The sequence below is a fragment of the Thamnophis sirtalis genome, unplaced genomic scaffold (genome assembly GCF_051295495.1).
Source record: "Thamnophis sirtalis isolate CommonGarterSnake01/CBP01778 unplaced genomic scaffold, rThaSir2_p1.2 scaffold_4, whole genome shotgun sequence".
NCBI lineage: Eukaryota > Metazoa > Chordata > Lepidosauria > Squamata > Natricidae > Thamnophis > Thamnophis sirtalis.
The window spans coordinates 14481957-14495332 of record NW_028261384.1 but is presented as its reverse complement, the minus strand read 5'-3'; the positions used below and the strand labels follow the sequence as shown (position 1 = coordinate 14495332).

Here is a 13376-nt window from a genome sequence, read left to right as displayed (position 1 = left end):
GCTTTTATTTCAGATAACCTAGACATTTTAACTAACCATTCAGAGTTAACATGTGATTGACTGGGAATGGAGATCCAGAATTACAGTTTTGCGTCTAGCATCTTTCATCAGCATCTTATTCCAATTTAATATTTTCCCCCAAAATTGCAAAAACATAAACTCACATTCAAGATTCTCAATGTAGAGGTTCTCAAACTCTCTTTCTATTTGACCAAAAAGTTCCAGAAGTGTATTTCTAATGGACGATGGTAGCTTTGAATCCTAGGAAAAACAAAAATATCACAGTTAAGGCAGAATTTTCCAGGAGTTTGTTCTTTTTGTGTAACTGGCCCCTTATGTAAAGCCTCCTATTTCCATTATCCCAAAGCACAGATTTCAAACCATTCTTCCATCCACTTTTCTCAAACCATACTTTTGCCACATAATGGACCTGTACAAAGTTATGATTGAAGAAAGGACAATTACATGAATAATGGGTCTATAAACAAAGCCTTATTCAGGGGACACGGACACACGGACACACACACGCAAGACTTCAGTAAACCTACAAAGGAGCAGTAATAGATTTTATATACAATGATGAAATATATCCATCTCAGACAAAAGAGAAAAATCCATATGACTCAAAAGTGGCAAATTTCTCATGTTTATATCAGTAGGTTCTACCTTTAATATCACATAATGGTTAAGTTACTGTTGGTGAACAACCGTCCCACTTGGGAGAGCGAGAAATTAATCTGGCTGTTAGTTAAACACAAGAGGGCAAGTTCTGACCTCCCAGTTTTCAATGTATTTGAGAATTAACTAGCCTTTCGCAGGTGAAAGCTGCCAGTCTGAGGAGATTCCTGTCAAATAGGCATAGAACAATAAAGTTGCTAGTTGAGCTCTACATAGAACAATAAAGTTGCTAGTTGAGCTCAGTCAAGGGACTGGTTGTTCACATCTGATAGTTTACTTCTTTTAAAACTTTGAAATTTTAAATCAATAATGGTGCACAAAGGCATTCTAACAATGATTAATCCTTGGCAATACTATTTCTCCTTCAGTTCAATAGCAATAGCATTTAGACTTGTATACCACTTCACAGTGCTTTACAGCCCTCTCTAAGTGGTTTACAGAGTCAGCATATTGCCCCCAACAATCTGGATCCTCATTTTACCCACCTCAGAAGGATGGAAAGCTGAGTCAACCTTGAGCCTGGTGAGAATTGAACTGCCAAATTGCAGACAGCCGGCAGTCAGCAGAAGTAGCCTGCAGTACTGCACTCTAACCGCTGTGCCACCATGGCTCATAATAACATACCAGATATAACAAGAGTAGCAAATCAGTATCCCTTAGTTCAATCCTACAGCAAAGATGAAATTTTACCAAGAGTTTGGTTGCATATTTGCTGTCGATTCAAAACTGAAAGATGATTTATTTTTTTAAATGATGTTTGAAATATAAATGTTCAAATAAACTTCCCTAAAGCAAACTTGCAGGAAAATGCTATGTATGCTGAAACATCATATACATTGAAGGGCAAAAAATAAAAGACTGAGATAATAGAACTCAAGCCATTTCCCAAAACAAACCAGCTCACATCTACAGAACTGAACTGAATCAGACTTCAGGATGTGTTATCTATCTTCTACAATTTGAATTCATAGTACAGTCAGAAAATGAATTACATACAGGTAATCCTCGACATACAACTGTTCATTTAGAGACTGTTTGAAGTTACAACAGCACTGAAAAAAGGGACGTGTTCTTCACATTTATGTAGGTTGCAGCATCCCCAAGGTCATGTGATCAAAATTCAAACGCTTGCGAACAGACCCATATTTATGACTAGCCTAGCAATGTCCTAGGGGTGATGTGACTCCCTTTTGCGATCTTTTGACAAGCAAAGTCAATGGGGAAGCCAGATTCACTTAACAACCATCTGACTAATTTAACAACTTCAGTGATTCACTTAACAATGAGGGGAATAAAGGTCCTAAAATAGGGCAAAATTCACTTAACAATTGTCTCAAGTGTTGTCAAAAGTCGAGGGCTACTGAAGACTACTATTGTCATGATAGTAAGTGAAGAAACCCAGGGTTATATCCAAGTGCATTTTCCCTACATTTGAACAGGAAATTTCAACCTTGCTTTGACATTGGATTTTAGGTTTGTTTTAGGACCTTGCAGAGAATGTAAAATTGGAGAATTAAGTGATTTTATCAGGATATTAATCTATTTTGATCAGACAGCAGTGAAATCAAGCTCTCTCTTTCAATCCAGTTTACCTGGCCTTCCAGCATCTCTCTCTGCAATCCTGATCTCTCTTGTTCAGAGCTGTTGGTTCTTCGTATAGAAAGACTATGAGATTTTCGTTTCTGCTTGGCTTGGCGAGCAGTGGCACAGCTTCCACTTTCTGTGGGCATTACTTCAAAACAATCACTTTCCAATAGCTGCAAAGATAAACTAAAGCCAAGTATTAAATATTATAATTTGATCTATGTAAGAAATTATTTTCTAAGTAGCAAATGTAAGGGAAACATTTAATCTTACTAAAATATACCATTGTGGTAAGATGTTACAGTAATGACCAATGAGATAGTGAAAAATCTTACTACAGACCTTTTAATATTATTTGCCAATTATTAAGCCATTCCATAAATATAAAAATCCTTTTGAATTATAACTATTTTCCAAATGCAAACCCTTTGAAAAATCAAAAGTGTTTCTAAGAAACCCATATCTATATATACTTCCACAACACAGATTTGAAGACAGGAGCCTAAGAGCATGATGCCTGAATGGCAGTAACAAGCAAATTATTTAGATTCAAAAACTGCATTGATGCCTTATTCTAAACTGCAACAATTTAGTATATATAGTCATTAATAATGTTCTATGTCAAATTTCATGACCATAAACTCTACCGCAGGGATAAACTTCCCCAAAAGTTTTCAGCTATTAATAGTACTGGTACTGTGAAATAGATTTATTAATGCTGTAATACTTTCCTCTATTAAGTCACTGTTATGCATGTTAAAATTTAATTCCATAAATGAATTTCGATTAAACTATCTAAATTACCCAACAGAACACTTCAACCTCTCTCACTCATGCATGAACAATTTGGCGCCCCTAAACCATCAAACTATGTGACATCTTTTGCAGTGTCAAATGAACTATTTGAATCCCACGCTATAGATGACCCTATTAAGCAAAGACCATTTTCCATCTCTTTACCTATCTCAAATTCAATTAGTTTTGGCTGCAATCATTAACAGCTCTTTCTTTAGTAACCTAAAAAGTAACTACCATTTATGCAGCAACTTTCCTTGATAGCTAAATTAACTTCCTTACCTCATGAAACAAGAAAAAATGAGTGTGATTTTGATGGTTAGAAAAAATGAACAGAAAAAAATGAGGATTGTTGCAATCATAATAAAAGATAATGCTGTAATACTTGTATTTGCTGCAGAAGAAATCGGAAGTTTCCTTCTATTTCTTTCTATTCTTTCTCATAGAATTTTTTCTCTTTTTTGGTTCTTTTTTTATTGGCTTGGTTAGTTTGTGTCAATTTTACACTTCTTTAAAACTTTGAATAAAATTTATTTTTTAAAAAACAATCGTTCTTTTTTTTTAAGGTAGGCCTTGCTTAATTATCTTAATCAAAACAGGAAGTTCCATCACTAAATGAAGTGATCATTTGGGAAAACATTGTGTGACTGCATCTCTTAATGACAGCAGCTATGGTTATTGTTAGACCTGGATTAGTTAGACAGTTAGACACTGTCAGATATTTGCATTTCCTTCTTTCTCTATTAACTCTGTACACACAAACCTCTGGCCTTGAGGTATGTAGTCAACTCCTATCTTACAACATTAGAACTTCCTGGGTTTTTTTAATACTTCTCTATTCCACCTCAAGCAAAAAAACCACCAGAAACCACAATATAAAATAAACCTGGGTACTGTATTAAGTCATGTTTGCATCTATCATTTTGTTACTTGTGTAATACTTAGACAGTTTGTGCTAACAGATGATCCTCAATTTAAGAGCCATGTTTAAACCTGAAATTATGTTTGTAACTTGTGCCAGTTGTTAAGTGAGTCACCATGTGACTGTAACTGATTTTATCTTTTTTTTTACCACTGGATATTAAGCAAACGTCACGATCATAAACCAAATACCATGGTTGTTAAGAGAATCCATTGCCCGCAAAGAATGTATTTTCCTGGAAACCAAACGTAAACATCAGTTTCCAGCAAGAAAGCCTTAAATTATGATCATGTGAGTATGGGATGCTAAATGGTCATAAATGCGAACCACTTGCCAAGAGCCATAACATCATCATGCAACTAGGGAAGGGGATGAACGAAACTATCGAAACTTTGAATTGAGCAATTAAGTGTCTCTGAATGGTCACTAAGCGATTGGTTGTAAGTTGAAGACTATCAATAAGCTTATAGTCAGATTTAGATAGACACTGTAAAGCTTAAATATTAAAAGAGAAACAGACCAGGCATAAGATTTTTTTTTTAAACCATCCATTTTGAGAACCCAATAAAAATTCTTTACTCAGAAATTGCTAATAGCTTAGACAGCTACACATTATCGCTTGTGTTTCACAATACTAACATCCTATCACCCATGATCATGCATCCGATGCATAAATATCAATAATATATACAAAAATCAAGAACATCACTGGATGCAACAATGTAGATTATTTCACAATTAGATTTCTTCTGATAAGCAAAGTCAATGAGGAAGCCAGATTCAGTTAACAAGCATGTTACTATCTTAAGAACTGCAATGATTCACTTAACAAGTGGCAAGGAAGGAGATAAAATTGGGCAAAATTCAATTAACAATTGTCTCACTTAGGAATAGGAATTTTAGGCTCAATTGTGGTCATCAGTTAAGCACTACCTATTTAAGGTCTATCTATTTCTTGGTGGATTGAAAACTTGCAATAAGCCTCTCTCTCAGGAAACTGTGGCCCTCCAGAATCTCAGCTTGCTCAGGCCACCTCAACATTGATGCCTGCCAAAAGACATCTGTAAGGCTATACAACTCTATATAATTGCAACATAGCATGGTTAAATCAAAAGGCCACATGAACTCATTACATATGTAAGCTCTAAAGTCACTATATTTTGACATGAATTTAGGGTAGGATATTCTAACAGGCAGAGAAGAAATACTTAGCAATAGCTTGCACAAGTTACTCAACCAGGTCATAAGACATAGGAGACATTACTGCAACCCTACCCATTTTTATGACACTGCTGCAGGCAAAGCGTGCTACAATGGCTTTTGACATAATTTCCCAAAGGCATATTTTGGTTTTTATGATTATTGAACAAATGGAAATGGGAAAGGAAAGGTGGTAAGACTATTCCTGCTAAGAAGGCTTCTCTGTTTCAGCAACCTTCCCAATATATTGTTTTCTTTTTAAAGATCTCTCTCATCTTTTCCTCAAGGGAAACATATTCTCCACTCTTTTCCTTCTATTTCACGTCCACAAAAACTATCCTATGAGATAAATTGGGCTGAGGAAGCACCTATTCCAAAAGGAGTTTATGTGGCTGAAGTAAAACCTTGATTTATCGAAAACTTCTATTCCTCTACCCCACTGGCTCTACTAGATGCAGTTGTATAAAACACTTTACTGTGAAACTTTAATCATATTTATATCTTCATTCCACAATTGCTCTCTCAAAATGTACACCATATCTGATATGGAAAAAGAGATTAAAATATTTATATTCTTTCAAATGACACTGACTAGCGCAAAGCTTTGGGTTTTTTTTTAATTACCCAATAGCACAATGCAACTTGAAGTCTTCTTTCAAGAACCCAGACTATGCTTCCCTTTGTCATCTGCAACTATTTTCCTAAAATATTACCATGGAGTAGATGCAACAAATTTGAGTATATAGAGGCAACTTCTGGATGCATGTGAACCACATCAAGAAACTTACTCCACAATAACCAGATAAATCATTTTGTGTGGAGTAATGTCTCTAGATGCCCACAAAGTCTTAATAGATAACACCCTACGCTCTTCTAAGAGTATGGCTGGTACCAGATCTGGGTCAAACAGGTGTCTTACTAACCCAGTAACTAGAGGCCTGCTAGGTCTAGATAGAACGAAAACAATGGCTTTGAGTTTATAAGCAAAATAAGTCCAATACCATCTTAAACTCTGAATACAGATGTACTCATCTGCTCAGAGATAATCGACAAATATGGGAGTCTCTTGAATGTACGGTTCCAGTTTAAAAACTAAATAGCAACTACAGCCAGGAGAGCTTTTCAGCTACATATGGAAGCCTTGCTCCAGCTACACTTGGAAGCATTGTTCAGAGTAATTAATGTTCTAGGTACCTCTTGTTTGAATTGTAATAATGCTCTCTACAGAGTGCTATCCTTAATTGTGGCATTCAGGATGGCAATGGCTGTTTCCCTTTATATTCAGGTGACAAACACCTCCACCACCACCACCATTTTGGAAGCTGCATTGGTTGCCAGTTAGGTTTTGGATGCAATTCAATAAGGTTTTAGCACTTTTGACTCTATGTCACTCTATGCCCAGGACCTGGTTATACACTCTATGCCCTGGACTTGGTTATGCACAGGACAACATTTTCTTTTCTTCATCTGGCCACCCAATCAGATTAAAAATAGTCTCAATTCCCTACTCTTTTCAAAAATGTCATCTAATTGGACCTAGGAAATGGGCCTCTTTTATCCCTGCCCTATGCTTTGGAACACCTTCTCTATCAAATTGCCAGCTGAGCTTCAGAAGAGCCATTAGGAGCTATATTTTCTATGTATCACACAAGGAAGTTATGGATATTAACATATATTAGCAAATACCTGACTTAGATTTATTTTTGTCCCTGGTAATATTGGATAGTGGTTTTTTTTCAATTTTTCTTCTTGGTTGGGTTAATTAATGTTTTTATTGTTAGGTTAATCTTTAGATTTAATTGTGTTCTTTTTTAGTTTTGTGAAGTGTTTATGAATGGCAGAATACAAATAAAGTAAATAAAATAACTTTCTAGCATTATCAGATGAGACTCCACCCCCATACCACCCCAAATGACATAGACACTCTGCTTTAGCATTACATTTCCTTGGATAATATATCAGCATATGATTCCTTAAATACTGTTAAGGTAGGCCAGGTCAAGAAATGGACATGATAGAATTTAGGAATATTAGGAATATTTTTATTATACTAAAGTAGAGTAACACAATCTTGAAGTTTCTTTGTCTTATCTTACAAAAGTGAAATTAAGGCAGAGTTTATCTTGGCTCTGGTGTAAGAACAGTATAATTTTTCTTCTACAAGTCATTTTTAATGGCTTGTTCATCTCTTTCCTATCCCCATGGTCAGCTCTACATTCCTTTACAAATACTCACAAATGCAATTAATATATATAAGAATAGATCAAGTGCATGATAGAAAATCATTCTATCAATTAATTCACATGTTGATAAATTTTACACATAAACTAGGAAAGTATTCTACACAATAACAAAATAAACAATTGATAATTATATATCATTTCTTGAAGAATGCTTTCTACATTCAAGTCAAGTTTAATCAATTGGCTTTAAATGCTCTATGAAAATTCAAGAAAGATCAAGCTTAAAGCTCTAGCAATGGTGCTCTAAGGTTTTCCTCTTAAATTACCTAACACAGAAATAGTTAGTATTCTCAAAATCTTGCTTATCAGAGGCTTAACAGTGGGAATGTGTTATGTAATGAAAAGAGGGAGGGGGAATTCCACTGGCATATCTGATCTGAAAGCTAACAGGCTATCTTCGGTTACCAGAAGTGTCAGAACACGGAAAGGATGACTAAAGCAGCCCGCTTCCTTTCTTGTTCCCTGGAAATTACATAAAAATAGGAAATGTAGTAGAGTAAATATGCAAACTGAGACAAGATTTCTATTCTTTTGTTTCAAACTGTGAATTTGGACCTAAATTTCAAACAAAATTATTATAAAATTATACTTTCAAAAGACATGCTGGAATAAAAGAATGCAATTTGCTTTTTAAAATGTTGCATCCTTAACTCAATATGAAAGATAACAAGATTTTCAGAGGGAAGCTGAGTTACTCTCTGCAGCAAAAGAGAAGACCCTTTGGAGAGGCTCTGGACCTTTAAAAAAATCAACCCCTTTTATGGTCTAAGCCAGTATTTCTCAACCTCAGAAACTTTAAGATATCTGGACTTCAACTGCCAGAATTCCTCAGCCGGCTGGTTTAAACAGTGGGAAATGTTGAATACAATTGCATACTCTGAAAAAAATGAAGCTTTGCAAATTGATCTAGATAAATTAGTTCAACAATTTGTCAAAGATTCTACAATAACATTGAATCTGGTAATCAAATAATCAGTTGTTCAGCAATATTTTCCTCTCTCCTAAATGCATTAAAAGTTATAGCGCTTCTTTTTTCAGTATGGTGCCTAAAATATTTTTGAATCCCTGAATTGCTAGCCAACATCTCATTCTGGTTTATGGCAGCCTTCGTGGGGAAAGATCCCTTTAAAAACAGTGAGCATGGTCAGCCTTTCTCAACAAAGGAAAAAGACAACAGCAAATCATTTTCCAAAATATTTTTCAAGGAAACTGGATAGACTTGTCTATATAGTCTATGTAGTGATTAAAGGTCAGTCTTGACTTAAAGGTACTATAAAAAGATGAGATCAAGATAGAACTCAAAATGATTTTGCATGAAACATGAAATGTATGAACAGTAGCTTTTTTCTGTTTAACAGTAATCAGCAATAGGAACCTCTCTAAAATATTGTAGTCCAGATACAGTTATACCATTTGATGAAAATTTGGTTCTAATTTTCACTTATTTGTAAACTACTTCCAAGTAAGGTATTTCAAAGCTACTGAAACTTTAGGCAAAACAAATATAGCACATTATAGTCAATGACACAACACTAATTCAGTTACTACCATATAAAGTTGCAAAATGCCAATCAGCACACCAAAGTGTGGCAACATTTTTTACTAAACATTTCAGATTAGTTAAGCAATGGGCTTTTTGTTTGTAAAAATTCTACTTGCTATCTAATAAATTGACTATGACTATAACTGACATTAAGTAAATGCTCAAGGAATTTTGTAATAATTTAAATAAACAATCACTAAGAAATTAGACCCTCCACATACCGTAGTTAAATTTCTGTAACAAATGAGCCACCAACTTTTACAGTAATCACAAAATGTGGGTACAATTACAATCTGGACTGCTAGGTGCAGAGTTCCAACTTAATTCCTCTCTTCTAGAAATCCGCATTCCTATCTTTCTAGGCAGGAAAAAAAAGCAAACAGTGAATTACCACAACTTTTTTTACAATGCTTTTTAACATTGACTCTATTGCCAATTTAATAATATTGGTTTATCAGCTTTATCTCGTGGAAAGGCAATTCAAGCACATTTGAAGAACACTAATGTTTATTTTACAAATGTTTATATGACATTTCATCTTTGTGTAGTTAGCAAAGTCCTTCTGTGTTTAAATAGATTTGTCATAATACAGATAAAAGATAACATTTCAAAACACTGTGCCAAAAGTGATCTCACAAATGAGTTGGCACTGTACTTAATTCACTGACAGATCAGATCCACAAGTTTATATTAAGCAAAGAAAAAATACTGGAAATAGCACTGAACATATGTTATCCATGATGTCTACTCAAGTAAGTTCTCTCTCTTCCACTTCACACACAGCTAAAAGACAAGATTGAGCCCAGATACACTTGAGTTATATTAACTGAAGAGAGTGACAACCAATGCAAAAGTGAAAGAAAAGCAAGATATATTTTAAAATGTGTTTAATAGCAAAATAGGATTTGCAGTAAGGATAGCAGTTGGTCACCAGGCTAATTTCTTTTCTCCTTTTCTGCTAACAGTGGCACTATAAAATCTGACACAATAGAACATTCATAGGAATGAAATGTCAGGACCAAAACAACAACACAACAACAAAAAGATGAAATAGCTTCACAATAAAGAACTTTAATCCAGAATGAAATCCGGTTAGCAAAGTCAAAGGAGTAACTGTTGCAGGAAACCCAAGTCACACACTGCTGATTAATATGGAGCATTGAAAGTAAGCACTATACATATTGTAGGACCACAGTCTCCCATAGAAACTAATATGGGCATTTGAGCAGCACTGTAAACAAAACGCCATTAGAACCATATGGACACAAGTTACACAAAATAAAAGCTGTACAATGTAACATAAATAAGAAATACTTTGTGATGGATCTCAGCATCAAATAAAACATCTTCTTTGGAGACCTTATAGTAGCCACATCTTTTACAAGGCTCATAGAGTTATTTGGAAGCTTCTTTCAGCTGCCTGTGCTTCCATGTCCATGCAAACTGTGGTTCTGCTAGGACTGGCAAAGGCTTTGGACAGGCTTAATGAACTGTATTTACATGTGGAGCACTCGATGTTTGCCTTCTATGAAACCAAAAAAGAAGCACACTAAAATATTTATTTTATGTATTTAATCTGCATGTCACTAATCTCACTATTCAAAATATAATAAATATAAACAATGAGAAAATAATTACAAGCAGATCATTCTTACTTCAGGATGAAAGATCTTGACCAATCAGTACAAATAATCCTAAACTTATGATCACAATTGAGCCCAAAATTTCTGTTGCTAAGTTGTTATGTGAATTTTGTTCCATTTTATGATCTTTCCTACCACTATTAAGCAAATCACTGCAGTTGTTAAATTTGTTGTTAAATGACCCTGGGGTCACTGTAATCACCTTTTGCAACCTTCTGATAAGCAAAATCAATGTGGAAGCCAGATTCATTTAACAACTGGATTATTAATTTAACAACTGCAGTGATTCACTTAACAACTATGGCAAGAAAAGCCATAAAACGGGGAAAATAACTTAACAACTGACTCACTTACCAATAAAATGTGGGGCTTAATAATGGTCGTAAGTCAAGAACTACCTGTATTATAAATTCTATGTCAACAACTAAGTCATTTTTACTGCAGTTCATACAAATGCATTTAATTAATAAATAGTATTTAAAATTACTTATTATAACTGCAGTGATTTATCTGGACAGTGTGTTTACTGTTCCATTTATTAGTCCACAAGGAGGTTCTTCATTAATTTTTTCAATATCCTGATCATCATTGGAGTTCAAAATAAAACTCTATCTGAGCAAGTAAACATAATAAGAATAACAGGTAGATAAATGTTAATATGCATTTACTTAACAATTATTATGCTAAATAATTAGTATTATGAAGTAATTATGCATCCCATTTTATCCATTACCCATTTTTATAGGAAAGACAAGAAAATTTTCTTTATTTCTTATAAGGGTATCTAACATATATATTTAACATAAACACAATCAAACAATAAACCACCAAGCTTCCTCTCATCATGCCTAATTCAAAAAAGAAGTCCAAGAATCCGAATCAAACATGTCATTGAGCAATCATAGGATTCACATTTTTTCAACTTAAATATGTATATAATCACATTATTTTTAATTTAAATGTTTACTTGGCATTTTAACATCGTTAAATCTTACCAGGAAATGCAGAAACAAAACCTGAGGCACCTGCACACAGAGCATACGTTCTATCACTGTCCCTTTATTACTATAAAGGTTTTTTTAAGCATTATTTAAACTGTATGTTTTCTTAAAGCTGGCTCCTAGCTAAAATCCAGGCTTCAATTACCTAATGAATCCTCAAATTATGAAAATATATCATTTGATTACAGAGCTTATATATTTGGTAATTTTATCAGTTCATTCAAATACCACAGGCCAGCTAAAATGACATGGCAGTGTGCCCGATACTAATTTCCTAACTTGACTCAATTATTCCTAAAGTACATGCCTTGGAGCAAGCATTTGAGTTAACACCCTTCTTTAAATAACAACATTGTGTACTTTTAAAATATTCTTCAAAAGAATGGAAGAAAGGAGACTTTCATTTAACTTTGAACAGTTAATCTGAATATATGTGTATGTATGTATGTATGTGTATGTGTGTATGTATGTATGTATGTATGTATGTATATACATACATACATACACACACACACACACACACACACAAATATGCTGGTCTTGTTGTATTCAGGTCTTTTCCAGTGTAAGATTGAGATTGTCAACATTTCGGCTAAGTCTCACTAGCCATCCAGCCGTGAAAATCTACGAAAACACACACACACACACACACGCACACACACATTCAGATTAGCTGTTCAGTTATACACACACAACATATACATAAACACATACTCACTTTAGGTTGGTTACCTTTTCCTTTTTCATTCCCTCTAAAGTTATATTATATTAATATAAGGCAAGAACGCCTGTCTTTATAAAATCTCTTCTTACAGGCATGAAGATAGTAAAGAGAAAAAGAAAATTTCGAATGAACAATCGTTTTCACATTCGTACCAAACAACTGCTCCCCAAAACCTCACTTATTTGTCCTCCCAAACCTCCCCCTCACCCAGCTAAAAGGCCATATGGTAAAAGCTACAGGTCCAATCACCCCCATCTTAAGAGGTATAAACTCCATCATCTCAGCCGTGAAGGGGGAGGGAAGGGGCCGCTGACTGGTTGGGAGCGACGGAGGGCTATAATCCAATGCATTTACAAAACCATGGGGGCGAAGAAGCTGAGACCCATGGGAGTTGTAGTCCATGGCACGGGAGAGGACCGTCACCGCTTCAGGTTGCCTCCTTCTTCCTTCCCCATCCCGAAATAGACCCAGCAGCCTCGCCTGTCAGTCTTCCCCACGCCGCGCAAGCAAAAGGGGGAGGGAAGGCAAAAAAAAAAAAAAATTCGCAGGTGTGCCCCCCTCCCCCTGGCCCTTCCCCCCTCGGGCTCACCTGAAGCCCAGCTGAGAAACGGCGGGGGCGGCTCCCAAACCCGGAGCGGGAGCCGGGAGAGGTCACCAACAGACGGAGGCAGGAATACGGCACGGGAGCGGCTGAGGGAGAAAAGGCGGCCGGCAAAAGAGGATCGATAAAGGAGGGAAATTACGAGGGAGACGACGACGATGCCGGCGGGCGAGCTGCAGATCTGGTAGTGTGGGGTGCCGCTTCTTCTCTTTTTTTTTTTTTTTTAACCCCTGAGGCGAGCTGCATCAAAACCGCTCGCTCCAGAACTCCCCTGATGTCACTTCCTGTTTCTCCGGAAGGGCTCCATAGTGCGCCACCCACCATAGAGATGAGCACCGCATTAGAGAACGGAACCGGCGAGCGCGAATGCGAAGCGTAACCATGGGATTCGAGCGGCTGAGCGCCTAGACGGGGCATGGAAGAAGAAGACGACCCTGGGATT

General features: G+C 35.8%; 1 protein-coding gene across 5 annotated transcripts in view; it reads right to left on the bottom strand.

Moving 5' to 3' along the window:
* Positions 1 to 13062, bottom strand: part of WDR37 (WD repeat domain 37) — a 48416-nt gene extending 35354 nt beyond the window's left edge. For 2 of the 5 annotated variants that reach the window (XM_087712516.1, XM_014056765.2), the window contains exons 1-4: positions 12923 to 13062; positions 9187 to 9323; positions 2271 to 2448; positions 165 to 261 (exon numbers count right to left, since the gene is read on the bottom strand). In XM_087712516.1, coding sequence (XP_087568642.1) covers positions 165 to 261; positions 2271 to 2408 — 235 coding nt within the window. In that variant the 5' untranslated portion in view covers positions 2409 to 2448; positions 9187 to 9323; positions 12923 to 13062. Of the gene's footprint in view, positions 1 to 164; positions 262 to 2270; positions 2449 to 9186; positions 9324 to 12327; positions 12870 to 12922 lie in introns of those variants that run through there. The other 3 variants (XM_087712518.1, XM_087712519.1, XM_087712520.1) reach the window with 3 other exon arrangements.
* Between the last annotated feature and the right edge of the window lie 314 nt (positions 13063 to 13376).